The 27,809-nt window shown below is 45.2% G+C and overlaps 1 protein-coding gene across 10 annotated transcripts in view; it reads left to right on the top strand.

Moving 5' to 3' along the window:
* CACNA1B (calcium voltage-gated channel subunit alpha1 B) overlaps positions 1-27,809 on the top strand; it is a 495,135-nt gene that overhangs the window by 426,840 nt on the left and 40,486 nt on the right. For 7 of the 10 annotated variants that reach the window (XM_077467940.1, XM_077467939.1, XM_077467936.1 and 4 more), the window contains 3 exons: positions 1,800-1,896; positions 5,736-5,844; positions 7,811-7,918. In XM_077467940.1, coding sequence (XP_077324066.1) covers positions 1,800-1,896; positions 5,736-5,844; positions 7,811-7,918 — 314 coding nt within the window. Of the gene's footprint in view, positions 1-600; positions 698-1,799; positions 1,897-5,735; positions 5,845-7,810; positions 7,919-27,809 lie in introns of all 10 variants that reach the window. The other 3 variants (XM_077467938.1, XM_077467935.1, XM_077467931.1) reach the window with 1 other exon arrangement.

Raw genomic sequence — 27,809 nt, 5'->3', positions numbered from 1 at the left:
CTCGATGTGCAAAACTGATAGAGACACCCCAAGCGACTTGCAGCTGTAATCGCAGCAAAAGGTGGCTCTACAAAGTATTAACGCAAGGGGGCCGAATCATTTTGCACGCCCCACTTGTTGGTGATTCTTCACAAAAAATAAAAATTTTATATCTTTATGTTTGAAGCCAGAAATGTGGCAAAAGGTTGAAAAGTTCAAGGGGGCCGAATACTTTTGCAAGGCACTGTACCACAAATGCTTATTTTATGCTTTATTGCGGAATTTGCAGAAGGAGTGAATGGCAACAGATCCAGGAGCTGTGACAGACTAATCTCTATCTGTTCAGGTCCTCGGTATATGTAAAATCCAGTTGATAATAGGGTCTGCCAGATTCCACCTGTAAATGCAAGGTCAATTTGGATTATATAACTCTTCAATTTGCAATTTACATAATAAATCTATGACATTTATTAAAATGACAACTTTTGAGTTGCTAATCTTTATTAGTACAGATTACCATTTTATTGTATTTGTTGTGTGTGTGTTTTTTTTCTCTGCCAGACAGTAAAAAGGTGATGGTTTAATGTTTGATCTTGATACACTGTGCTATTCTCTTTCTAGTTATCGAATTCACTATAAGGATATGTACAATTTATTACGTGTAATTGCCCCTCCACTGGGGCTGGGGAAGCGCTGCCCGTCGCGGGTAGCCTACAAGGTTTGCAATTCTGAAAGCCAGTTTGCATCCAAAAGGAAGCTTGGGGGTGTCTAAAAGAAATTTCCAGGGTGGGCTGTGCCAGCATGCCAACGCAAGGCCAGCAGTACTGCCCGCTGCCAACTTATCATGCTTTTAACCCTGCCAACAAAGGTTTCAGGTGGCCTCACTTGGAGAAGGGTCATGAGCCGGGTCTAGGGTATCCACCTATACGATTTGTAACATTTTGGATTTATACATTAGTGTTCTCCATGGTGAGGCTACCTGGATCCTCTTAACAAGCATGATGATTAGAAATTTCACTCCACCACTTCAATGTTGCAGGGGAATGTGATGCACCAGACATTGAAGGGTTGAAATTGGCACCCCATTTTGTGGTAACAAAAACAAACAAGGGGCATGGTTATGTCACCTTGAAATTGTGTGCCACACTCTCTGCTCAACACTGCCCGCTGAATGTCAATCTTTCAGTGAAATGGTTTGAACAGAAAGAAAACAAAAGTCCCCTTCCCCTCCCCCACCTGACTAACCTTCGCCCAAACCCTTAACAGTACAAAAAAACATACCTGTGCTTGAATGTCAAGGGTGTACAGTTTCATGCTAATCAGATATGTTTTTTTTTTTGTCTGTTTCCCTCCCATGTTGAACCCCATCCTTGGCTGCCATCTTCCCTTTCCTTTTTTTCTGTACTTTGCTTTCCATCCTTGTTTCATGGTTGTTTTGCACTCTTTTTAATTTTCTAATTAAAAAAAAAAATAATTCTACTTCCATTCTTTTATTCTCTGTTCTTATGACTTTTTTGTTTTCTATGTTTTCGGGTCTTGCCATTTTCATCATGCCTCATTGGGTCTGTTTCATATGTCTTCTATTACATCATGGCCTTTTTCTGTTCTGCCTTATCACTTCTATCGTAACTATGTGCCAATCAATGGCCTTTCCTATGCTTGTCCATACCTTTGGGCACTCTTCCTGTCTCGTTGCCATCCTTGTTGTTACTTGTTCACATTCCGGCTCTTGTTGGATCCATATGTGGTGTGCATCCTCCATCCTTGTACATCTGTCCTTTGCTGCTGCACCTATGTCGCCTTCTTTCCCATCGATGCAGTGGGCGCATTGGCTACACTGATATGTACGAGATGCTGCGACATATGCCCCCTCCCCTTGGCCTGGGGAAGAAATGCCCTGCACGTGTGGCATATAAGGTAGAAGAGATGTCACCCTCCTCCTCTTCTGTGCCAGTGACTCGCTGGTCTGTGTACTGTGGCCGTGCTGTGTATCTATCCTTGTAATCTGTACATCCCCCTCCTATTTCTCTATCTGGTGGTCTGTGTACATCTGCTGGCTACACTAGCTAACCAGGACCCTCTAACACAGCTGTTTAAGTATTTTAGTCTTACAATGCATCCGATTTTAGATGCAAAATTTAGTTATAAACCCAACTCTTGAGAAACATTTTTTTCCCTTTTCACTATTTCCTACTTTACCCCCACTATCCCAGTTCCTTCTGTATAGTCTGATAGTCCTCTAAAATGACACCTGACTCGCATGCTGTCATTTGCATATCCTGTTGCATGAAGTTTGGATGCATGTCTTCTATATATTATGTAATTGCCTGGCTAATAGACGTTACTTTGACTGTTGTCAGCCTCAGATTACTAAAAGGTACAAGGGAGTTTTGCCAGTAAGCCCCCCCCCCCCCCCAACAGGTTCCAAGACGGATCAAGGAGGACAAGGTGACTTTTAAATTGATAATGTACAAACTTTTGTAATAGCTAAAATGGAAAATGCGGCTTCTGGCCAACCCACATAAGTAACCCATAGCTAGGAAGGCAGTTAAAATATGCTAATTTTAGCACAACACTATATCCAATAGCACACTAGCCATCAATGGTTAAATAAGGGATTCTGAGAGAAGTTGCAGACCCCTGCAGGTAGTTTATAGCTATGGTGGGTTCCTCTTCTGAAAAACTGTAGCACAATCTGGGAAACGTAGGTAAATAAATAATTATGTTAGAACATATAGCATAATAATATACGATTTAGCTTGAATAAAGTGGAAGTAAACCCATCGATTTAAACAGTTAAAAAAAAAAAAAACATGCCAGGAATGCTAACTGCACATTGGCTGTGCTCTCAGCCAAACTATCAAACCATCCAATGGCTGGTGTCATAACGAATCACATGTGCAGCACCATAGCAGTTGAAGATTAAACAGAGGCAAAGATGGCCGCTTCCTTGGCTGAAAACGATAGGGGAGTTTACTTCCACTTTAAAACAGTACCTTTTCAGCAGCGGCAGATTCTCATTCTCCCTCTTAACTGTGTGAGAAAAACATGGGATTATGGGTAAATCTTATACCCATGAACCCATGTTTTTTTCTTGTAGTTAGAAGGGCTGGGCTGGAAGGGAGCATTTGTGTTTTAGACACATGCCCCTTCTATGACACTGCAGTTAGAGAAGAGCCTCCACTGCAGCATTTTTATTGGACAGCTGGGGCCAATGGTACTTTACCATTGGTCCAAGGCTCTGAGCCAGTGATTCTCAACCAGGGTTCCTCCAGAGGTCGCTAGGGGTTCCTTCAGCATTGGGCATTTTCTGCCTCTCAGATAAGTTCCCACTGACACCATTGATCTTTTTAGCTACCCGTAAGGGGGTAATTCTTCTCAATGACCACGAGTGTAAGGACCATTCTTCCCACTGACCATCACACTAATGTATCATGAGTTGTAGATTTTTTAATTTTTAGCAGGGGGTTCCTTGAGACCGGAGAACTATTTCAAGGGTTCCTCTGTGTTGAAAAGGTTGAGAAAGGCTGCTCTGAGCTGTCCATTAAGCTCAGTGCCTCTGACAAGAAGTGAGGAGAGGCACTGTGAGTTCATCCTCTGTCTGCTGCAAACAGAGTGTGCCAGCTTGTATTTAAACTGGCCGCTCTGTATGTAGCTTCTGACAGGCTGCGCAAGGAGCCCCCGTATCTCCGGAACCAAATTTGGGGTCTCTACAACCTTCGAAGCTTGATAGGTTTTTTTTTTTTTTTTTATGTTCATGCCAGGTGAGGCTCTGCCTTCCCCTGACTTCACATCCCTGATGTATAAAATGAAAATGATGTGTCTCCACAGCGTCACAGTAGATTACTTTTGCAGAATGCAGACAGTGCTATATAAGGTGTGAGGGGCCAAACAATTTTCTTATTTTGTAGGCTGGGGGAGTAGCCATGCAATCCTTTGACATATGTGTGATAGACATTTTGTCACGGCTTGTTTCTGAAGGCTTGCAAATTGGTAAAGGGACGTTCTTCTGGCAAGTCATTGAAAATAACTCTTTAGTCACCTGAGGCTGATAGTCCTAATATCAATAGATTTTCCTTGACTTTTCCCCATGGCCCTGACCTTTGGTTACCCAGTTTCCTGGACATGCTTAAATATTGCAGAATTCTGACACAGAACTCATTATGGAGATTCTTTAGTCAGCTTCCAAATTCTCTTGTTTTTTTGAGCTTGGTTGTCTCCTAAAAAAAAAAAAAAAAAAACGAAAAATACCTCTTGATAACAGTCTATATGGCATAGTTGACAATGCCATTTGTGTCTGTACTGGATCATTGCATTAAAGGCGCTTATGCAATGGCACTCTTGAGACATTTTAGTGTTTTAAGAGGCAGCTTAGCTAAAAAGGACAGATGGTGATCCAAGTGCTTTGCACACAATTTGAACAAATTATTTCTGAAATCTAAAAAGACTGGGGAAGAGTCAAATTTGGAGCCAGCGGTTGCTTTACTGGCTTTTTTTTCTTGTTAAATTCTTAAAAATGGATGCTGAAACATTTGTTTACCGTGCAAGGTGTGTGTCCAGTCTGTGACTCTCAGCTACTCCAGTTTTAACATAATTTTGAGGAAAATAAGTTCCTTTAGTGGATGAAATAAAAAAACTTTAACTGTAGATCTTCTGTTTGGATAAATTGGCTATTTTTAAAAGAGAATCTATAGCAACATTAGCAAGTACCGAACTACAGAAGAACTACTTAAAGTGAAGTGTAATACATTTTGCTTGTTGTTTTTTTTTTTTTTTTTTTCCATATTGCTTTGAAGGAATCATTATAGGTCTGAGTAGCGAAGGGCAATTACTTTGCCAAGCAAGAAACACAGCAGGCCCAGTGTATTTAGTGAGAATATATGGATGCTACCCTGGGTGCACATATAATAGAATTAAGTTTCCATAGGATTACATAAACAAAATGTAATAAAATAATTGACATTAGGCTTTTTAAATTCAATTATGTACCCTGAAAATTAAAATACTATAGGTTTCCTTGAAAGGGGAAACACAGAAGGGGGAAACACAGAAGGGGGAAACACAGAAGGGGGAAACACAGAAGGGGGAAACACAGAAGGGGGAAACACAGAAAGGGGAAACACAGAAAGGGGAAACACAGAAAATCAGAATTTCACTTTGAGACACAGTACCACTTAAAAACTATACTACTCATAGTGTCCCTTTTATAGAATAAATAGTAAACATTGATCTACAAAGTTTAACTGTAAGCCCTTGTACACACGGTCAGACATTCCGACAACAACATCCGTCGGATTTTGTCCGAAACTGGTGTTGCATACACACGGTCGGACAAAGTTGTCTGAAAATCCAATTGTTCGTAACGCGATGACGTAGATTAGTTACGACAGGACTGCGTTCAGGCTAGTAGCCAATAGCTTTGGTCTCGTAATTTGATCTGAGCATGCATGGCACTTTGTCCTATCGTTTTTAGAGAATTCCGATCGGACAAAGTCTGATCGGATCATGTTGTCCCACACACGGTCGGATTATCCGACAACACGGTCCGATCAGACATTTTCCGTCTGAATGTCCGATCGTGTGTACAAGGGCTTATACCTCTGAGCACTGGGAATACTCAACTGTTCAGTTTAATAGCTATTTGAAGTCAAACAAAATATTGGTTGAGATGTAGCAGACTGGCCCTCCTTGAACGGTAGTTGTATAATAAACCGATGATAGCTTTGGCCTCCATGATGATTTGGCTTTTTCTGCAGCGTTTGGTAAGGATGAACATGCCAATCTCTGATACAGACCTTACCGTCCACTTCACGTCCACACTGATGGCGTTAATTCGGACAGCACTGGACATTAAATTAGCCGCAGGTGGGTTGCTTTAATTTCTTGTTTATATTTGACAGGTATTTTCTGCGCATTTTGTTCCTAACGCAGTACAATTGCCTCTTGCTAGTGTTAAAGCCAATTAGACCTCAAAGCGAACAACGCTCAGAATGCTGTAGGATTTATGCACTTAGGAGCTCATAGAGTATACATCCGTCTGAGAAGAACACATCTAGACTTTCTGCTTGTGGACTTCATTAAAGCCCATGTCCAACCAAAACATTCTTAAAGAGTAACTCCACTTTTGTTGCGCAAAAGAAACAACCCCCTTTGTGTGACCAATGTACATTGCAACAACGTTTGTTAAAATTCCCGCAGAGTCCTAGCTGTTTCTGCTCTGAAGTAAAAGCTGTTTGTTGTGCGCAGAATGAATCTGAATAAATAGTGACTTTTTCATTAATGAGCTAATGTACTTGCAGTCCAATGAGGGAAATTGCAGTGCCTGCATCACTTTAGACGCGATCATTTGGAAAATCACAGAAGCAGGAAATCGCATTTCTGGGGTTGTTTTCCGTATACCAATGGTTTATGGAACACCGCTAGATGGCCATATTGCATTGAATTTTACAGAAAATTACAGGGCTGAAAAATGAAAAGGAAAGGTCATTTTTAAGAATATTCAAATACAATATAGCTTTTTGTAGCAATTGTTTAACCGCTTGATCTGTGGAAGATTTTCCCCCCTCATGACCAGGCCATTTTTTTGTGATAAGGCACTGCGTTACTTTAACTTACATTTTGCATGGTCATACAATGCTGTACATAAATGCTATTTAACCAATTTTTCCCCCACAAGTAGAGCTTTCTTTTGGTGTTATTTGATCACCAATGTTTTTTTTTTTTTGCTCAATAAGCAAAAGAAGAATGACAATTTTGAAAAAAAATATTTTTTTAATTTGTTATAAAACCTCTTCAATAAAATAATAAAAATAAAATAAACAAATTTAATAAATGTAGGCCAATATGTATTCTTCTACATATTTTTGGTTAAAAAAAATCCCAATAAATGTATATTGATTGTTTTTTTTTTAATGTTATAGTGTCTACAAACTATGGGATATATACTGGAATTTTATTTTTATTTTTTACTAGTAATGGCAGCAGATAAGCGACTTAGACCCCTTTCAAACTGGGGCGTTTTTCAGGCATTTTTCAGGCGCTTTAGTGTTAAAAAAAAGCACCTGTAAAGCGCCTGAAAGAAGCCGCAACTGCAACCCCAATGTAAAAGCCAGAGTGCTTTCACACTGAGGCGCTGCGCTGGCAGGGCGTCAAAAAAAGTCCTGCAAGCAGCTTCTTTGCAGCGCTTTTGGATACCGATCCCTCACAGCAGCCGGTGGGAAGCTGGCAGTGCTGCGGGCGGGGGAGCCAATCCCCTGCTGCTGCAGGGGGGGGGGGGGAACCTATAGGAGATTGGTTCCAGTAATTGCCACCCCTCCTGCCAAGGTTCTCCTTCCTTCTGCTTGTGCACTGCCCAGGCCCCTCCTGTTAAACTGTTGGGGCCCAGACTTTGTGCAGGGGTATCGGTGTTCACCGATCTCTTTTTATGAGAATGCCAGTCTGCATGTGTGGTGTTCTGAGCTGGTTAGCTTTGGGGGTGGGGCATGCCTTTTTTACATTATTTTATTCACATTAGACAGTCACTGAATTTTCAGTAGAAGATGCAATGATTGAACCGCACAATTAGGAATGTTATTTACAGTAAAAAGGGTGAACAGGTTTGAAATGAAATGTTTAAATGCCAGAAATATTACCCAAGTGAAATGGAAATAAAATATTTTTTTTTATGTTATTTTTAAAGATTGACTGTGCCATATTTTTCCTAATCCTTTTTTCCTACAGATAATGTATGTAGACCATAGAAGTAGCACCTCTCTGTAAGTCAGAAAGTGCGGTCACCCCTGCTGTATGTAAGAGCATCAGTTACAGAAAATATACGAAATTCTCTTTACAGGTGGAATAAAGCAGCATGAATGCGACACAGATTTACGGAAAGAGATCTCCACGGTGTGGCCCAACCTGTCTCAGAAAACATTAGATTTGCTTGTACCCCCTCATAAACGTAAGAAGAAGCTACTTTTATACTTTTATCTTACACCCCCCCCCCCCCCCCCCAACATTTTATCGATTTTCTCACACTATTGTGAAAAATGTCCGATCGGACCGTGTTGTCGGATAATCCGACCCTGTGTGGTCTCCATCAGACTTTTTCCGTCGGAATATCCGACCGACAAAGTTTTAGAGCTGGACTATAAAATTTTCCGACAACATGATCCAATCGGACTTTGTCCGATCGTTTGTAGAGAATTCCGATCGGACAAAGTGCCACGCATGCTCAGATCAAATTCCTAGACCAAAGCTATTGGCTACTAGCCTGAACGTAGTCCCGTCGTAATGAAATAACGTCATCACGTTCTGAACGATCGGATTTTCCGACAACTTTGTCCCACCGTGTGTATGCAACACAAGTTTCGGACAAAATCCGACGAATTTTGTTGTCGGAATGTCCGACCCGTGTGTACAAGGGCTAAAAGTGTTTTGTTAAATCTGTTCAATAAGTATATAAAGTATCTGCTAATCCCGCCAGAAATCCAGTGCTCTCTGATGCCCTGTACACACGACCCGTTTTCCCGTTGGAATAAACTCTGAAGGTTTTTCTGACAGAATTCCTCTGAAATGCACACGTGATCACACCAAAGTCCGACCGCCAAGAACGCGGTGACGTACAACACGCACGACGGGACTAGAAGAAGGAAGATCAATAGCCAGTAGCCAATAACTTCCCTCTCGTACTTCAGAGCATGCGTAGTTTTTGGTCTGTCAGAACAGCATACAGACGAGCGGTAGGAATTGGTTTAGTCGGAAATATTTAGAACATGTTCTATTTCTAGGTCCGTCAGAATTTTCGACGTAAAAAGTCCAATGGGGCATACACACGATTGGAATATATGATGAAAAGCTCCCGTCCGACAAAAAAAAAGTCAGACATTCCGCTCGTGTGTACGCGGCATAACACTGTTGACACTAAAATTTCAAGCAGTTTTATTAGCCCTGTCCAGTTCACCTCTGTGAACTACAGAACACCTCCCATATTATGGAGCGAGGAAAGAGTTCTGTAGTTAAAAGCAGGAGTGAACAGGCTAGGGTGGCAACACTGTTCTTCTATAGGTACAGTGCCTTGAAATATTATTCATACCCCTTGAAATTTTCCACATTTTCTCATGTTACAACCCAAAACATAAATGTATTTTATTGGGATTTTATGTGATAGACCAACACAAAGTGGCACATAATTGTGAAGTGGAAGGAAAATGATAAATGGTTTTCAAATCTTTTTACACATAAATATGTGAAAAGTGTGGCGTGCATTTGTATTCACCCCCCCCCCCCCCAATACTTTGTAGAACCATCTTTTCGCTGCAATTACAGCTGCAAGCCTTTTTTTTTTTTATTGTTTTTATTTTGTTTTATACAATACATATTATAACAAGCCACACACTTGCCGGTACACTAAAGAAAAACAATACAACATAAACGTTACTTATGATACATCCCCCCCTAACTTTGCCCAGACAGGTACACAAACGTTCCTACCTCCAGCCAGAGGGAGGCAGTCTACCAGGATACAATTCCACGGCTCCCCCGTATTATATCAGATATCCATGGAATGGTTACACTCCCCCCCCACAGCTCCATAGTGACATGGCTAATTAAGGAGAGTTGCCCATCCCCAACTGTGCAGTGTGCAAATTCTACAAGCACTCACTAATCTTCTAGCCCTTCAAAACAATCGCGTTACTATATCTATAAAGAATCTTGGGTTATGTCTCAGTGTGGTTAATTTATTTATTTTTCAGTTACTTATATAGCACCATCAATTTACGCAGCGCTTTACATATACATTGTACATTCACATCAGTCCCTACCCTCAAGGAGCTTACAATCTAAGGTCCCTAACTTACATTCATACATACTAGGGACAATTTAGACAGGATCCAATTAACCTACCAGCATGTCTTTGTAGTGTGGGAGGAAACCGAAGTTCCTGGAGGAAACCCACGCAGGCACAGGGAGAACATGCAAACTCCGGGCAGGTAGTGTCATGGTTGGGATTCGAACCAGCGACCCTTCTTACTGCTAGGCGAAAGTGCTAACCACTACACCACTGTGTTAATCTGATATCGTGTCCATGGAAGCCATCCACCCCCTCAAACCTTCTCAAATTTGTTCAGAGCCACCCTTGATATGGAGAAGGCATTTGACACGGTAGAGTGGGTGTATCTGTGGGAGGTGCTCAGAAGAATGGGTTTTCCACTGAAGTTTATTGCCTGGTTACGCACATTGTACACCGGTCCCCTAGCATGCATTAAACTGAATGGCTCCTTGTCTCCCCAGTTCCCCCTGCGGAGGGGCACCAGGCAGGGATGCCCTCTCTCCCCATCCTTGTTCGCCCTGGCGATGGAACCTATTGCGGAGGCCCTCAGGTGCTCGGCCGACATCCGTGGCCTTAGGGTGGGCTGGCTGGAGGAGAGAGTGGCTCTCTATGCGGATGATTTACTGCTTTTTTTAAACGATGCTGGTGACTCTTTGCGGGGAGCACTCGGAATTATGGATGATTTTTCCGCCTTCACCGGGTTGAGGGTCAACTGGCATAAGTCTCAGCTTTTCCCAGTGGATGCGGGGGCCAGGTCCTCCTCGTCCCGCTTCAATGGGTGGATAGGTTCACCTATTTAGGTATCATTATTTCAAGGGAGAGCGAGGATTTTGTCCGGCTTAATCTTGAACCTGTCCTGATAGGGATTAAATCCAAACTAAGGGCATGGGGTAATCTTCCCCTCTCCCTCATGGGGCGCATTAACCTTCTAAAAATGAAAGTCCTCCCCAAACTAATGTACATATTTAGGAATTCCCCACAATGGCTAAATAAAACTTTCTTTAATTCTCTTAAACAACTCTTCCTTTCATTTATTTGGGGATCTGGAACGCCTAGATTCAAGTATACCACTCTGACCAGGCCTGTGGACGATGGGGGCTTGGCTCTCCCGGACTGCCACAAATACTTCTTGGCTACTCAGCTTGTAACTGTCCACTGGTGGTTGCTGCCAGATCTGACCAACTCTGCTACGGTGTTGGAGGCAGCTATAGTGGGGTCTCTGGAGGCCTTGAAAGGGTTGGTATTCAGGGGGCCAAAAACACCTCATTGCCTCACCCGTTCCATGCGCACCACTATGAGGGCATGGAGGGTGGGGGAGGCGCTGAGAGCGTCCCCGCCGAACACCTGGTCTCCTCACACCCCCCTGTGGCTGAATCCCAACCTACCACAGTTCACCACTATCCCGGATCCCCAAGCCTGGGCCAGATACAAAATACTGACTCTGGAGCATGTTATCACCAATGGGGAACTTGCTCCCTTTCATGTATTGTGTACGAAGTTTAACGTGCCTGCATGGGCTAATTTCCGGTATCTCCAGATCGCCCATGCTCATAGATGTCAGTTCTTAGGTCAACCAGTCATAATGGAATACTCGGAGCTTGAGTCCACCCTTCGGGTGAAGGATTTGGAGAAACCCACTTCTCAGATTTATGGGTCCCTGTTGGTTGCTGCCATCCCCGAACTGTCCTCCCTACGCAGGAAGTGGGTGGGGGACATACCGGAACTGGACGATGATGATTGGAGGGAAATCTGGGTGTTCCCGTTCTCTCCACTGGTCTCGGCCAGGGACAAACTTGTTCAGTATAAAATTATACACAGAGCGCACTACACACCCCATAGAATGCACCAGATGTCGCCGACGCATTCCCCGGCGTGCTGGAGATGCTCGTATCAGCCAGGGGAGTTTTTTCACATTTTCTGGGCTTGTCCAGCAATTGGGCATTACTGGAAGGAAGTTCTCCAAGCGATAGCTAACATTACTAAGATTAGTATTCCTTATGATCCTAAATGTTGTCTGCTGGGGCTGGTGGAGCAGTTGATAATCCACAGAGCTAGGAAAATACTCATATCCTTATTACTATACTATGCACGTAAGGCCATCACGATGAATTGGAAGCAATCATCTCCCCCCTCTGTCAAGTTCTGGAAGGGTCTAGTGAATGCTAGTTTGCCCCTTTATAGAGCCACCTACGAGGGCAGGGGATGCCCAAAAAATTTTGAAAAGGTGTGGACTTGTTGGTTAGCTGATAGCACTACGGCGACTGATGCAGTAACTAACCCTTAGACCAACATTAAGGTCCTGATATGGTAATAAACTGACCCAGGTATTACTTGTACTTCTATGCTATGACATCGTGTACTTATGCTTTTGAGCACGGTCCCTCCTGCTGTTAACCCTCCCCCCCCATGGGGGCTTAGATACGTTTTTATCGGTCTGCCTGGTTGAGGCCTGTTGTTGCCTCAGAGGCAGACCGATCATGTTGTGTTACCTGATATGCCCTGCTGCGGTTGTAGCCGTAGCGGAGAGTTTGCCCCTGCGTGGGTACTGTTGGCCCAGGTGTGGGCAATTTTCTATGCTATTGAAAAACTCAATAAAAAAGATTTTACAAAAAAAAAAAAATTTGTTCATAGCCCCTCTGCTCAAGTATGTAGCCTTGTAAAAGGGTACTTGCCTTGTTGACCAATGTTTTCCCAAGACTCCAAGGTCGGTGACACAGAGCTCTTCCATAAAAGGATAATGCACTGTTTAGCGTAGAACAGTAGCAGGGTAAGAAGGGTCCGTATGGCCCTGGTAGTGGCCAAGGGCTCCACTAAGTGTGAAAGACATACTTCGATGGACATAGGGATAGAAATTGAGGTGGCCGACCTTATACAGGAGGCAATGACTTGCCAATAAGATTTAATTAGTGGGCATTCCTAGAAAATATTGCTTGAAGTTAGCTAATGCCACGTACACACGACCGGACTTTTCGAGGGACTAGGTCCGACAGACTTTCGACGGAGTTCTGACGGACTTTCCGAATGAACAGACTTGGCCACACACAATCACACCAAAGTCCGATGGATTTGAACGTGATGACGTACGACTGTACTAGAATAAGGAAGTTCATAGCCAGTAGCCAATAGCTGCCCTAGCGTCGGTTTTTGTCCATCGGACTAGCATACACACGAGCGGATTTCTCGGTAGGAACTGGGTCCGGCGGAGTTCTGGCGGAAAAATTTGAAACATGTTCCATTTCTAAAGTCTGTCAGACTTTTGCAAATCAAAAGTCCGCTGCAGCCCACACACGATCGAATGGTCTGCCGGAATCATTCCGTCTGACTTTTGATGTTGAAAAGTCCGGTCATGTGTACGGGGCATTAGGGTGCAGTGCATCTCCAGCACAGGGAGTGCTGATTCTCAAACATCTTTGCCAGTCTAGCCGGGGTGAGGTAGATTCTGTGTAGGAATTTGTAATGAATCAATCTATCTCTACTAGATATTGGATACTGGAACGCGGTCCCCCCACATGTCGCCCCTAGGGATCGGTTACCACATGATCAGTAGCACATGTTAGCTTTTCGTGGACCAAAATTGCCACCCCTCCAGCATAAGAGGAGTGGGTTGAGTGTATGGTTCTCTGTATCCTGTTACCCATTAGGTGCGTCTCCTGTAACAGGATAATGTGGGGGTTCAGAGCTTTAAGGTATTGGAGGACCAGTGACCTCTTAAACTTGAAGTTTAATCCTCGGACGTTCCATGAAAGAAATTTGAGATCACTCATTAGGTACGTTTTTGTATAGCATGAGGACAGGTGAGGGACTCAGAAGGTTTAAGGCATGAGGGGACCTGAACACAGAGAACCACGGACATCAAGTCACTATATTTAAATTTCATGTACCATACTGGGCAAGTAAAACATCCATCTGCACCAGCCTTCTCGGCAGGGTTCAGACGGAGCATAAAAAAGGCCCCAAAACAAAAAAAAAAACAGTCTAAAAAGTAATAGTTTCAAGAACCCAGTGCCCTGTTTGCTCTGGGCCAACTGAACTAAAAAACTGCCGGAGAAACTTATCCCAAAAACAAAAAAAACATTAGTGGATAGTTCTAAGAGTTCTTCCACTCAGTGGGGGGGTCTTAAAGATGAACGTACAGTTTAGTGCAAAATGGAACCAGAGCTTCCGCATCTAACAGATAGGTGTGCTCGGGTGCCATGGCACATTCCCCACATCCGAGAGGACAATAGCTGCAAAAGAAAGGAACGTGGCCACGCGCCTCCGACCAGTGTGCACCCTGTGTGTGCGCTCTACAACATATACAGGTGACAATTGCTGCAGGCCCAAGAGTTGTTTGAAAAAAGGTTTCTCAGGGAGCTTGACCCCCCCCACCCATTGTTGCGCCTAAGGCGGTTCTCGGCATCTTCTGAATGGGCCATAAGGATTTTAACCTGTTGCTGCAATTCAATCATGGATTGTACAGTCGAGGCAGTTGTATCCTCCACCTCTGATATTCGGTGCTCCGCTTCAGTGAGGCGGCCTCTACATTTGTCCATGTCTTGTCTTATTAGCCCGCATTCAATAGTCAGGGTGTAAATTTTTCCCTCCACAAAGGACTTACTGTCTGCAATGGCCGCCAGGATCATCTGGGTGGATTGTTCCCCAAGTGACTCTGGGTCCGCCTGCAGTGTTGTAGAGGCCCCCTCCCGAGCCGGTGAGCTGAAAGCTGCCATTGTCGGGTCCGTCTGTACTGCTACAGATGCTGGAGGCACGGAGATGGCTACCACACGTGTGTTCGGCGGTGACTGTCAGGATGTCTGGGCAGCCACTTTCTTGGAGAATCTGCATTTGCCTGTCATGAAAAAGGATGGTTGCGTCCCCTTTAAGAGTTGATGATTTGAAGAGAGGGAGGCTTTCATGAAAGGACAGTAGATATCTCTAGCTGGTGCAGTCCTGTGATCCCACACTGAGGCCCAATTGAGACCGGCTGACAGCCCCGAGGTGCTGCACCCGCTACCTGTTACTCTTAGGAGATGCTGTTGTTGGGACGGGAGTGTGGGACCACCGTTTTCTGCGGGTCACGGTACCCAGCTGAGAAGGGTGTAGCAGGTCCTGTAGGCCTCAAGATGACGGCGGGCCGCGGGTGAGAGGAGACGGCTGTTTGGGGCCTCCCAGGTATCCCTTGTGCTGGACACTTAATCTTTCCCCTCCAGGGATGCTGCTGCAAGTGGGTAAGTGTGAGGCAGCTGCCTGTTCCGCGGATCACGGCACCCGGGTGTGGATGGCTCCGTAGGCCTCAAGATGGTGGTGGAGAGAGAGGGCCATGGGCCATGCAGCCACACAGCCGGGTGGCCGGGCTTCAAAATGCAGGCTGGGGCTGAGTTAGATGATGCCCCGGGACAGGCAGGATAGTTTTGGAGGCTCACTGGGTAGCGCTGTGGGCAGGATGGCAATGGATAACTTCAGGATGGGTAGAGCTCTGTGCTTGCACGTCTTCCTCAGCTTACATCCGAACACGCCCCCCCCCCCAGCTGCAGGCCTTTTTGGGGATGTCTCTACCAGCTTTGCACATCTAGAGAGTGAAATCTTTGCCCATTCTTTGCAAAGCAGCTCAAGCTCTGTCAGACTGGATGGAGAGTGTCTGTGAACAATAATTTTCAAGTCTTGCCACAGATTCTCAATTGGATTTAGGTCTGGACTTTGAGTGGGCCATTCCAGCACATGAATATGCTTTGATCTAAACCATTCCATTGTAGCTCTGGCTGTATGTTTAGCGTTGTTTTCCTGCTGGAAGGCGAACCTCTGCCCCAGTCTCAAGTCTTTTGCAGACTTTAACAGGTTTTCTTTTAAGATTGCCCTGTATTTGACTCCATACATCTTCCCATCAACTCTAACCAGCTTCCCTGTCCATGCTGAAGAAAAGCATCTCCCTAGCATGATGCTGCCACCACCACGTTTCAGGGTGGGGATGGTGTGTCCAGGGCGATGTGCAGTGTTAGCTTTCCACCACACATAGCGTTTTGCTTTTAGGCCAAAAAGTAAAATTTTGGTCTAATCTGCCCAGAGCACGTTCTTCTATATGGCAGCCCCCACATGGCTTCTCGCAAACTGCAAACAGGACTTCTTATGGCTTTCTTTCAACAATGGCATTCTTATTCCAAACCAAAGTGTAGCGCTTAACAAAGTTATGAATAGTCTAGTTAGTGCATCATCATACAGTTTAACCAAAACACCTTAAGTGTGACAATTCTTGAAAACTTGCATAGAAATAAAAAATACAGTCCAAACGAATAAAAATAAATTAAAAGTCTCTATGTGAGGAGTTGATCCAGTCCAAACGTGAAATACAGGTCACCATCCACCTTCTTAAATGAGACTAGCATGCAGGCACCCTGTGATGTTCCCGTCACCTTTAGAATTAAAGGCTTACCGGATAGTATGGATCCAAACGAATCTATATTCGAAGGATCATACAAGCTTATGACTTAGAAGCCAAAATTTGCAGGTGTAGATTTTCAAGGAAGTGTCAACTCAGACTCCTCATAAAGTTGTCCCAACTAGTTGTTAAATCCACATCAGTATACTCCAGCTTGAACTCATACAAAGGAAAAATAAGGAGCCACAATAGTGTAAATCCGTTTAAGAGAAAAAAATTTAATAAAAAAGTAATGAACTCACATGTAACCAAAGAAATCAAGCGCTTAATCCATAAAAACAGTGCTACAGCAGTAGTCCCGACGCGTTTCGTCCTCTACAGACGTCATCTGGGGTAGCACTACACTGTAGCATCATCACTTATATAGCAAACAGTCAATTTGGGCGAGAATTCCATCTGCCTGTGTCACCGCGTGTCATTTCCGGTTTAAGATGGCGCCCGGCGTGCGTTCCACGCCTCATTACAATGTTACAGCATGTATCAGCAGACAGACCATGCCCAAACATGTGTAAAATAAACCAATAAATGAAAACTAGGTTGGCCCAAACATTAGAAACATACCCAACGTAAAAATTAGCCAGACGTTGTGATTTATTCCACTCTGTAATACCGTTAGTAGTGTTTCCGGGTCATGATTAAACGCATAAGGGGCATGGGTACGGATCCAATCATTATCATACCCAGCCACCTATGCCGACAAAGCCGCACCCACCACGGGGAGGCACCAACACAGTGGGCGTGTCGTACATAGAGAGCACTGATGCCTCCGTCAAGCGGCGATGGAACGCACCGCGTACCGGAAGCACCAGCACCACACGCACGTCCGACGCAAGGGGCGGCGTAAGAGGAAATACGTCACAACCCATCGGAGAGCGTCGAACATCGGAAGTGACGTGAACGGAAGGTACATCACATCCGGCCAGGATGTATCCGACAACAGGAAGTGATGTAATGAAAATACATCATCTCCGGTGTCAAGTGGGACATATGTAAACATACGCCGGACCATACATCCTAGAGGGGATGTACATTTAAGTACACCCATACTAATGAGTATGGGATGGGAACGATTATGTATATGTAATGAAAAGATGTTTTTAAAACAATCTCTATACAAAATATATATCAGCACCGACACAACACATGCCCGGACATGCACTGTGACAAGTACTGATAGCACCTAAGGCAGATAGAATTCTGTCCCAAGACCAATATTATTAGTATAACATAAACAGCAATAATAGAAAGGCTGCCACTTACATAAAAATCAAAAAATGTTAAAATAGATAAACAAATTAAAATAAAGCACTAAAATAAAATATTATCAATGTGCATATTAACCATTATTAATGAACATTTTTTGATTTTTATGTAAGTGGCAGCCTTTCTATTATTGCTGTTTATGTTATACTAATAATATTGGTCTTGGGACAGAATTCTATCTGCCTTAGGTGCTATCAGTACTTGTCACAGTGCATGTCCGGGCATGTGTTGTGTCGGTGCTGATATATATTTTGTATAGAGATTGTTTTAAAAACATCTTTTCATTACATATACATAATCGTTCCCATCCCATACTCATTAGTATGGGTGTACTTAAATGTACATCCCCTCTAGGATGTATGGTCCGGCGTATGTTTACATATGTCCCACTTGACACCGGAGATGATGTATTTTCATTACATCACTTCCTGTTGTCGGATACATCCTGGCCGGATGTGATGTACCTTCCGTTCACGTCATTTCCGATGTTCGACGCTCTCCGATGGGTTGTGACGTATTTCCTCTTACGCCGCCCCTTGCGTCGGACGTGCGTGTGGTGCTGGTGCTTCCGGTACGCGGTGCGTTCCATCGCCGCTTGACGGAGGCATCAGTGCTCTCTATGTACGACACGCCCACTGTGTTGGTGCCTCCCCGTGGTGGGTGCGGCTTTGTCGGCATAGGTGGCTGGGTATGATAATGATTGGATCCGTACCCATGCCCCTTATGCGTTTAATCATGACCCGGAAACACTACTAACGGTATTACAGAGTGGAATAAATCACAACGTCTGGCTAATTTTTACGTTGGGTATGTTTCTAATGTTTGGGCCAACCTAGTTTTCATTTATTGGTTTATTTTACACATGTTTGGGCATGGTCTGTCTGCTGATACATGCTGTAACATTGTAATGAGGCGTGGAACGCACGCCGGGCGCCATCTTAAACCGGAAATGACACGCGGTGACACAGGCAGATGGAATTCTCGCCCAAATTGACTGTTTGCTATATAAGTGATGATGCTACAGTGTAGTGCTACCCCAGATGACGTCTGTAGAGGACGAAACGCGTCGGGACTACTGCTGTAGCACTGTTTTTATGGATTAAGCGCTTGATTTCTTTGGTTACATGTGAGTTCATTACTTTTTTATTAAATTTTTTTCTCTTAAACGGATTTACACTATTGTGGCTCCTTATTTTTCCTTTGTATGAGTTCAACATTTTGAGCTGGAGTATACTGATGTGGATTTAACAACTAGTTGGGACAACTTTATGAGGAGTCTGAGTTGACACTTCCTTGAAAATCTACACCTGCAAATTTTGGCTTCTAAGTCATAAGCTTGTATGATCCTTCGAATATAGATTCGTTTGGATCCATACTATCCGGTAAGCCTTTAATTCTAAAGGTGACGGGAACATCACAGGGTGCCTGCATGCTAGTCTCATTTAAGAAGGTGGATGGTGACCTGTATTTCACGTTTGGACTGGATCAACTCCTCACATAGAGACTTTTAATTTATTTTTATTCGTTTGGACTGTATTTTTTATTTCTATGCAAGTTTTCAAGAATTGTCACACTTAAGGTGTTTTGGTTAAACTGTATGATGATGCACTAACTAGACTATTCATAACTTTGTTAAGCGCTACACTTTGGTTTGGTATTTGTTTTATTATTCACTGTTTTATCCTTGTGATTGTGTTAGCAGCTTTCTTTCTTTTTTGGATAGCGCAGTGTCACAGGGAAAGTTTAATGGCATTCTTATTGCCACTCTTCCATAAAGGGCAGATTTGTGAAGTGCGTGACTTATAGTTGCCCTGTGGACAGATTCTCCTACCTGAGCTTTGGATCTCTGCAGCTCCTCCAGAGTTACCATGGGCCTCTTGGCTGCTTCTCTGATTAATGCTGTTCTTGCCCAGCCTGTCAGTTTAGGTGGATGGTCAAGTCTTGGTAGGTTTGTAGTTGCGCCAGACTCTTTCCACTTCTGGGTGATGGATTGAACAGTGCTACGTGAGATGTTCAAAGCTTAGGATATATATTTTATAATCTAAGCCTGCTTTAAAACTTCTCCACAACTTTATCCCTGACCTGCCTGGTGTGTGCCTTGGCTTTCATGAAACGGTTTGTTCGCTAAGATTCTCTAATAGGGATGAGCCGAACACCCCCCGGTTCGGTTCGCACCAGAACTTGCGAACGACCCCCGCGTTCGGCACGAACGTTAGAACCCCATTGAAGTCTATGGGACTCGAACGTTCGAATTGGAAAGTGCTAATTTTAACGGCTAATATGCAAGATAGTATGCTAAAAAGGGTTTGGCGATCTGCCTCCTGCCTCAGGGGACATGGGTCACTGCAAAAAAAAGTTTTAAAAACTACCGTTTTGGCGGGAGCACTGATTTTAATGACGATTAAAGTGAAAAAAAAAAGTGAAATATTCCTTTAAATATGGTGCCTGGGGGGTGTCTATATAGTATGCCTGTGAAGTGCCACGTGTTTCCCGTGTTTAGAACAGTCCCTGCACAAAATGACATTAAACGGAAATAACACCATTTAAAACTGCTTGCGGTTTTAATGTTATATCTGGTTCCTGCAATATGGTTGAAAATCATTCAGAAAAATGGCATGGGTAGCCCTCCCTGCCCATTACCAGCCTATTTGGGTCTTGTACGCACATTAAGGGGAACCCTGTACCCATATTAAAAAAAAGGAAATGCGTGTGGCCCCCAGGCCCTATATACTCAGAACAGCAGTATACAGGCGGTGCAAACAAGACAGGGACTGTGTAGGTTTGTTGTGTTAAGTTGAATCTGTTTGTCATTTTCAACCGGTACATTTTTAAAGTGTAGCTCCAGTCAAAAAAAATATCTTTAAGCTTTTTGGAAAACATAGGGAAGGGTTATCACCCCTGTATAATTTGTTTTGTCGTCCATCTTTTTTCATCTCACTTGCTGTTGTCTCCTTCCGTTTGCAAGTAGGAGATGTTTGTAAATTGGATGTTTGAAAGTAGGGGCCTGCCCTATATGCTCTGCAGAAATGGCGGAACAAGGTGTTGGTTTTGCAACAACATTGTAAGCCCTCAAAGTGACTCTTGGTGGCCGCTGGAGCGCCCTGCTGTGAACGATTATATCAAGAATTGTAATTACATGCCATTGTTGAACAGTGGTAGAAAAATTGACCTTTGGTGGTTGTGGTGCTGGTGCCACAACACTATAAGTCCTCACAGTTACTCTGGGTGGGCACAGAAAGGGGCCCTCCTGTGAAATATTATATCAAGAATTGTAATTACATGTCCCTGTTAAACAGGGGCAGAAAAATTGGGCCTTAGGCACTGGTGCCATCACACTGCAACCTCTGCCATACACTCTAGTTTTTTTGCAGGAATTAGCCCTGCTGCAAAGCATTGCATCAAAAATTGTAATTAAACGCCCCTGTTAAACAGGGGCAGAAAAATTGGGCTGCTGGCATCACCCAGAACCAAAAATGTTCTTCCAACATATCAGCGGAGGAGGAAGAGGATAGACAATCAACATAACAGGACAGTCACTCAGCATCAGCATAGGCAGTCTTGAAGGGATGTGGTATTTCAAAAAAAATTATTCGGTTACATCAGCTTCAGGTGCTTGGTAGCTGTGGGTGATCCAAGACTGATTCATCTTGATGAAGGTCAGTCGATCAACTGATTCGGTGGACAGGCGCACCCTGTGATCGGTAACGAAGCCACCAGCAGCACTGAAGGTGCGTTCCGAAAGAACGCTGGATGCAGGACAGGCCAGTAGCTCAATTGCATACTGTGCAAGCTCTGGCCAGTGATCCATCCTCAAGACCCAGTAAGCCAGAGGATTTTCAGTGGGAAAGGTGTCCAAGTCTGACCTTGCCCCTAGGTATTCCTGCACCATGTAAATTAGACGCTGGCGATGGGTGCTGGAACCAATCATACCTTGGGGCTGCGGACTAAAAAATTGTCTGAAAGCATCAGTCAGACGGCCACCTTCTCCACCGCTCCTTCTGACTGATGCCTCAGCAACACGTTGTCCAGGACCAGGAGTTTGTGACCTCCCAGTCTCTGGGAACGCGTTGCACAGAGCTTTCTGCAAGGCCTCCCGGAGATGTCTCATCCTCTGCTCCCTCTGCGATGGCAAGATAAGGTCGGCAACCTTACCCTTGTACCGTGGATCAAGGAGAGTGGCCAGCCAGTAATGGTCCCTCTCCTTGATCCGAAGAATACGAGGATCCTTCCGCAGGCTTTGCAGGATCAGGGAGGCCATGCAGCGTAGGTTAGCTGAGGCATTCGGTCCGGAGTCCTCTGGGTCACTAAGGACAACATGATCCGCAGCTACCTCCTCCCAGCCACGTACAAGTCCACGTGTTTCTTGGGACTGTAAATCATCCCTATAAGACTGCTGCTGCTGATGCTGAGTGCCAGCCTCCACCTCCATGCTGACACAATCATCCTCCTCCTCCTCTTCCTCCTCCTCACCCTCTTCCTGTGTGATGGGTGGCACAGCAGGAACACTGTCTGGATAAAGGGGGCCTTGAGAGGCAAGGAAGTCCTCCTCTTCCTGCCTCTGTTCTGCCTCAAGTGCCCTGTCCATTATTCCACGCAGCGTATGCTCCAAGAGGTGGACAAGAGGTACAGTGTCACTGATGCATGCACTGTCACTGCTCACCATCCTTGTGGCCTCCTCAAACGGTGACAGGACAGTGCATGCATCCCTGATCATGCCCCACTGGCGTGGTGAGAAAAAACCAAGCTCTCCTGACCCTGTCCTGGTGCCGTAGTCGCACAGGTACTCATTGATGGCCCTCTGCTGCGTGTGCAGCCGCTGCAGCATGGCCAATGTTGAGTTCCATCTGGTGGGCATGTCACATATAAGGCGGTTCTTGGGCAGGTTCAACTCCTTTTGGAGCTCAGCCAGCCGAGCACAGGCATTAAATGATCGGCGGAAATGCACACAGACTCTCCTGGCCTGTTTCAGGAGATCCTGTAAGCCGGGGTACCTGCCCAAGAACCGCTGCACCACCAGGTTAAGGACGTGAGCTACACAGGGCACATGGGTCAGTTGTCCCTGTCGGAGGGCGGAGAGGAGGTTGGTGCCATTGTCGCAAACCACCATTCCTGGCTTAAGCTGGCGTGGCGTCAACCACCTCTCGGCCTGCCCCTGCAGAGCTGACAAAACATCCGCCCCAGTGTGGCTCCTGTCCCCCAAACAAACCAGCGCAAGCACGGCATGGCATCGTTTTGCCTGCGTACTTGCGTAGCCCCTGCAACGCCTACGGAGCACCGCTGGTTCTGAGGACAGAGCACTGGAAGAGGCCATGGAGGAAGAAGAAGAGGAGGGGGTGGAGGAGAGAGGTGTGTCACAACCAATAGTAGCATTTTGGAGGCGTGGTGGCGGAACAACCTCCAATACTACTGCACCTTGTCCTGCATCCTTCCCAGCAGCCAGAAGAGTGACCCAATGGGCCGTGAAAGACAGGTAACGTCCCTGTCCATGCCTGCTGGACCATGAGTCAGCGGTAATATGCACCTTACCGCTGACCGCCCTGTCCAGCGAGGCAAGGACATTGCCTTCCACATGCCGGTAGAGAGCCGGAATTGCCTTCCGTGAGAAAAAGTGGCGTTTGGGGACCTGCCACTGAGGAACCGCACATTGTACAAACTCACGGAAGGGGGCCGAGTCTACCAACTGAAAAGGCAGCAGTTGAAGTGCTAGCAATTTAGCCAAGCTAGCATTCAACCGCTGGGCATGTGGATGGCTGGGAGTAAATTTCTTCCGCCGGTCCAGCAGCTGGGGCAGGGACATTTGTCTGCTATAATCGGACGTGGATGTACCACTAGCAGAGTTCCCGGAAGCACTTGGCTGTGACACACCTAATTCTACACCTTCATTCCTCTCAGAGCAGGTTTCAGAGAGGACTGAAGGTCTAGTGGGGTTGGAGATGCCAGCTGATGAGGAGCAAGGAGAGGTCCGCTTTGTTCTTTGGTGTGGGTCTTTGAGGTATGCTTGCCAACGAGCTGCATGGCAGGTCAACATATGTCTGGTCAAGCATGTGGTGCCCAAGCGGCTGATGTTTTGGCCACGTGAGATACGCTTGAGACATATGTTGCAAATAGCAGCGGTGCGATCTGATGCACTCGTCTCAAAAAAGGCCCACACCAAAGAACTTTTAGAATAACGCGCAGAGGAAGCGCTCTGCGCAGGCGGAGCTCTGCGGTGTGATTCAGTCGGTGTGCTGCCCCTAAGCTGGCCCCCGGAGGGCATCCTGCCTCGTTGGACATGTGCCTCCTCCTCCTCCTCCTCCTCCTCCCTCCTTCCAGGCACCCACGTGGAGTCAGTGCCCTCATCATCCCCTCCCTCTTCATCGCTGTAGCAAACCTGGCAGTATGCTGCAGCTTGGGGAACATGACTGCCAGATTGCTGTCCTTCTTGAGCATCCCCTCTCTCTGCATTCACGCTACTGCCTTCCTCTAGCTGAGTGTCATCATCAGAGCCCACCAAACACTGGGCATCCTCCTGGAGCATGTACCCAACACTGTGCTCAAAGAGTTCAGGAGACTCCTCAGGAGGACGTGGTGGGTCTAGGGAAGGAGTCACTGATGATGACATTGAGAGGAGGGACGACGATGTGTTAGCAGCTGCTTTTCTACTACCCTGAGACTGGGTGAGAGAGGATGAGGAGGATGAAGAGGGCTTGGTCATCCACTCTACCAAGTCGTTGGCATGTTGCGGTTCAACATGTCCAGCTGCAGAAAAGAAGGACAAGCATGTCCCATGGCCACGTGCTGATGACAATGCACCGCGTCCCCGACCAGCACTGTTGTCTCTAGACACAGAGCCTGCTTGCCCTCTTTTATCGGCTCGCGCCTGTCTGCCTCTCCTTGCTGGCCTTCCAGACATGGTAATGGCCTGAAGGGAGTTGGGTAAAACAGTAGTTGGGTAGTTTATATTGTGCTGGAGGCACACAACACCCACTAACTCCTGCAGATGCCTTTTTTATAGAACAGCAGAGTTAAAGGGGTATATACAGATGTATACTGTGCTGTGCTGGAAGCACACACAACTTCCAATAACTCCAGCAGATGTCAATCGGGCCCAAATAGAGAACAGCTATGTAGGTGGATAATAGCGGTATGTACTGGGTACAGAGCAGGCACACAGCACGCACTATCTCCTGAGTGACACTGCTGACTGCAAGCTCTATTGTTAAAGATGGACCACTAGCTATATAGGTGAGGTGAATATCACGGTGTATACTGCGGTCAGGGCACGCAGACAATAACAAGAAAACAGCAGAGTTAAAGGGGTATATACAGCTGTATACTGTGCTGTGCTGGAGGCACACACAACTTCCAATAACTCCAGCAAATGACAATCGGGCTCAAATAGAGAACAGCTATGTAGGTGTATATAGTGGTATGTACTGGGTACAGAGCACGCAGACAGCACGCACTAACACTACTGACTGCAAGCTCTATTATTAAAGCTAGATCACTAGCTATATAGGTGAGGTGAATATAGTGGTGTATACTGCGGTCAGGGCACAGACAGTAACCACTACACAAGAGCAAAATAGTAAATCAGCCAAAAACGATTGGTGTGTAACTGTGTTGAAGGTACACAGAACACCCACTGCTTCAGATGCTAACAAACACTACACGAGGCCGCCTGAAAGGCAGCTTTATATAGTGTGGGGCGTGCACTACACAGTCTGAGCTATGATTGGCCACAGGCAGGATGCCTGTGGCCAACCATTGCTCTTCCCGCTACTGGCGCTGCGATTGGCCAAGCATGCGGGGTCACAGTGCATGCTTGGCCAATCGTGAGACAGCAATGCGTTGCGCCATCGCAGTGCATTGTGGGCCACACGAATTTTGCCGCGAACGGCCCAAACGTTCGGAATTCGGCGAACGCACGAACGACCGATGTTCGAGTCGAACATGCGTTCGACTCGAACACGAAGCTCATCCCTATTCTCTAACAAACCTCTGAGGGCTTCATAGGACATCTGTATTTATACTGAGATTACATTACACACAGGCGGACTCTATTTACTAATTAGATGACTTCTGAAGGCAATTGGTTCCACTATACTTTAGTTAGGGGTATCAGGGTAAAGTGGGTTGAATACAAATCCACACCACCCTTTTCAGATATTTGTAAAAAAAATTGAAAAACATTTATCATTATCCTTCCACTTCGTATTGGTCTATCACTTAAAATCCTAATAAAATACATTTTACATTTTTGGTTGTAACATGACAAAATGTGGAAAATTTCAAGGGGTATGAATACTTTTTCAAGGCACTGTATAATACGAGTAACCATTGTCTCCCTGGCACAGGAGCACAACTGGCGGGAACAGCCAGGTGAACATAAAGCAAAAAAATAATAGAAAGAACGAAATATATCATATCTAAAACATAAAACATTAGTTCTTTAGTCTGGATAAAGTTTAAATAAATTTGCCTTGTAGTTTTTCTAGTTCTAAACCTTTAGTGCCCGTTCACACAGGGGCGACGCGACTTGCAGCGCGACTCACAGACGCGACCTGCACACGACTTCAGCGCCGACTTGCAAAACGACTTCTGTATAGAAGTCAATGCAAGTCGCCTGAAGTCGCCCCAAAAGTAGTACAGGAACCTTTTTCTAAGTCGGAGCGACTTGAGTCGCTCCTATTATAATGGTTCCATAGTACAGAACGGAGCGCGACTTGTCAGGCGGCTAAGTCGCCTGACAAGTCGCGGTAGTGTGAACGGGCACTTCCTGTACCTGTTATGGAACCAGGATATTGGTAATGGTCCCATAGTCTCTTTGAAGGGGTTTTGAAGCATTGCCATTCAGGCATAGTCAGTTGAACAGAAACCCTCCCAAATCTTTGATCTGCCCCTTCAAGAGATATCATGTGATCATGGAATGGTTCAGATTTGTAGGTAATGTTTGGGTCATTTTATCAAAAGCAGATTTTAAGTAATGAATGCCGTGTTTACCTTAAAGTAACTTATTTCCCCATACCCTGGGGAACACAGTAATTAAGAGACTTTTGGGTCATACTGTCACCCACAGGGGGATTTGGACACTGGCAAATGAAAAAAAAAAACAGTAGTTAGCACAGATTAACTTCTCCTTCTCCCAGCATGCCTCAGTTTTTTTGCAGATTATTTTAGCTGGCAATGCCTGGATCAAGTGGAATTGTTCCTACACCAGGAGCTGTTCTGGGACCTGTGTCACAGGTGAAGGATGCTGGATATGAACCTCCTGGCTTCCAAAGTCCAGCAACAAACTGGACAGGTTTGTTTCCAGGTGCAGAGATACTCTGGTGGAAGCAGTGGATGATCTAGTGGTTCAGTGAATCAATACAACCTGATCTACACCTTTCCCCCCTGAAATTCCTTCGTTGTCTGCTTCTCAGGACTGAGATGGAGGGCATTCTGGTAATTCTCATAGGTTCATATTTGCCCAGGAAAATGTGGTACTATGCCTGGTGATCCTTTTATGGTGAATTGAAAGTAGAAGATCATCCACTTCCATCTTTTGTTTCACACCTGAGCACAAAAGATTGCTTTGTTCTTTTTATACACATGGGTTATCTATGTAAAGCCTCATACACACGGTCGGACTTTGCACAAACTTTTCCGTGGACTTTTGTACAAAGGGCATGGTCCACAAGTTTGTATTGCATACACACGGTCGGACTTTTTGACAACAAACATGAACGTAGTGATGTCACAACGTACTGACGCCACTTCAAAAGAGGACGTTCAATGACTCCAGCGCCACCTTTGGTCAACTTCTGTATTGTAGTCTGATCTTTTGCATTGGTTCTGAGCATGCGCGTTTGTACCTTGTACAAAAGTCTGATGCTTTTGCGTACACACGGTCGGACTTTGCTCCATCGGACTTTTGTTGCCAGAAAGTTTGTCCATTCGCACAGCCAACAAAAGTCCGATGAAAACAGAAAAAGTTTGTCCGATGGAGCGTACACACAGTCGGATGTTGCTAATTTGCATGTTTGTTGTCAAAAAGTCCGACCGTGTGTACGGGCCTTAAGACTTCATTCTACCATCTTCGTAATATTTCTAAACTCCGTCCAATTCTTTCTTTTTCTGATGCTGAAAAGCTGGTTCATATGCCTTTGTCTCCCCCAGACTGGATTACTGTAACGCACTTCTTATTGGGATTCCTGGAAAGAGTCTGCAAAGAGTCTGCAGAGCAGTACATTCAAAAAACTCTGCAGCAAGGATCCTAATGAGAGTGCGGAAACATGAGCACATTACCCCCTTACTCCACTCACTCCATTGGCTTCCTGTTTCCGCCCGGATTGAGTATAAGGTTTCCCTTCTTACACATCA

This window comes from Lithobates pipiens, unplaced genomic scaffold, assembly GCF_037356315.1.
Source record: "Lithobates pipiens isolate NorthernLeopardFrog02 unplaced genomic scaffold, aLitPip1_a1.2 Scaffold_11, whole genome shotgun sequence".
Taxonomy (NCBI): Eukaryota; Metazoa; Chordata; class Amphibia; order Anura; family Ranidae; genus Lithobates; species Lithobates pipiens.
The sequence above is the reverse complement of the archived record's forward strand: the minus strand, read 5'-3'. Positions and strand labels throughout refer to the sequence as shown.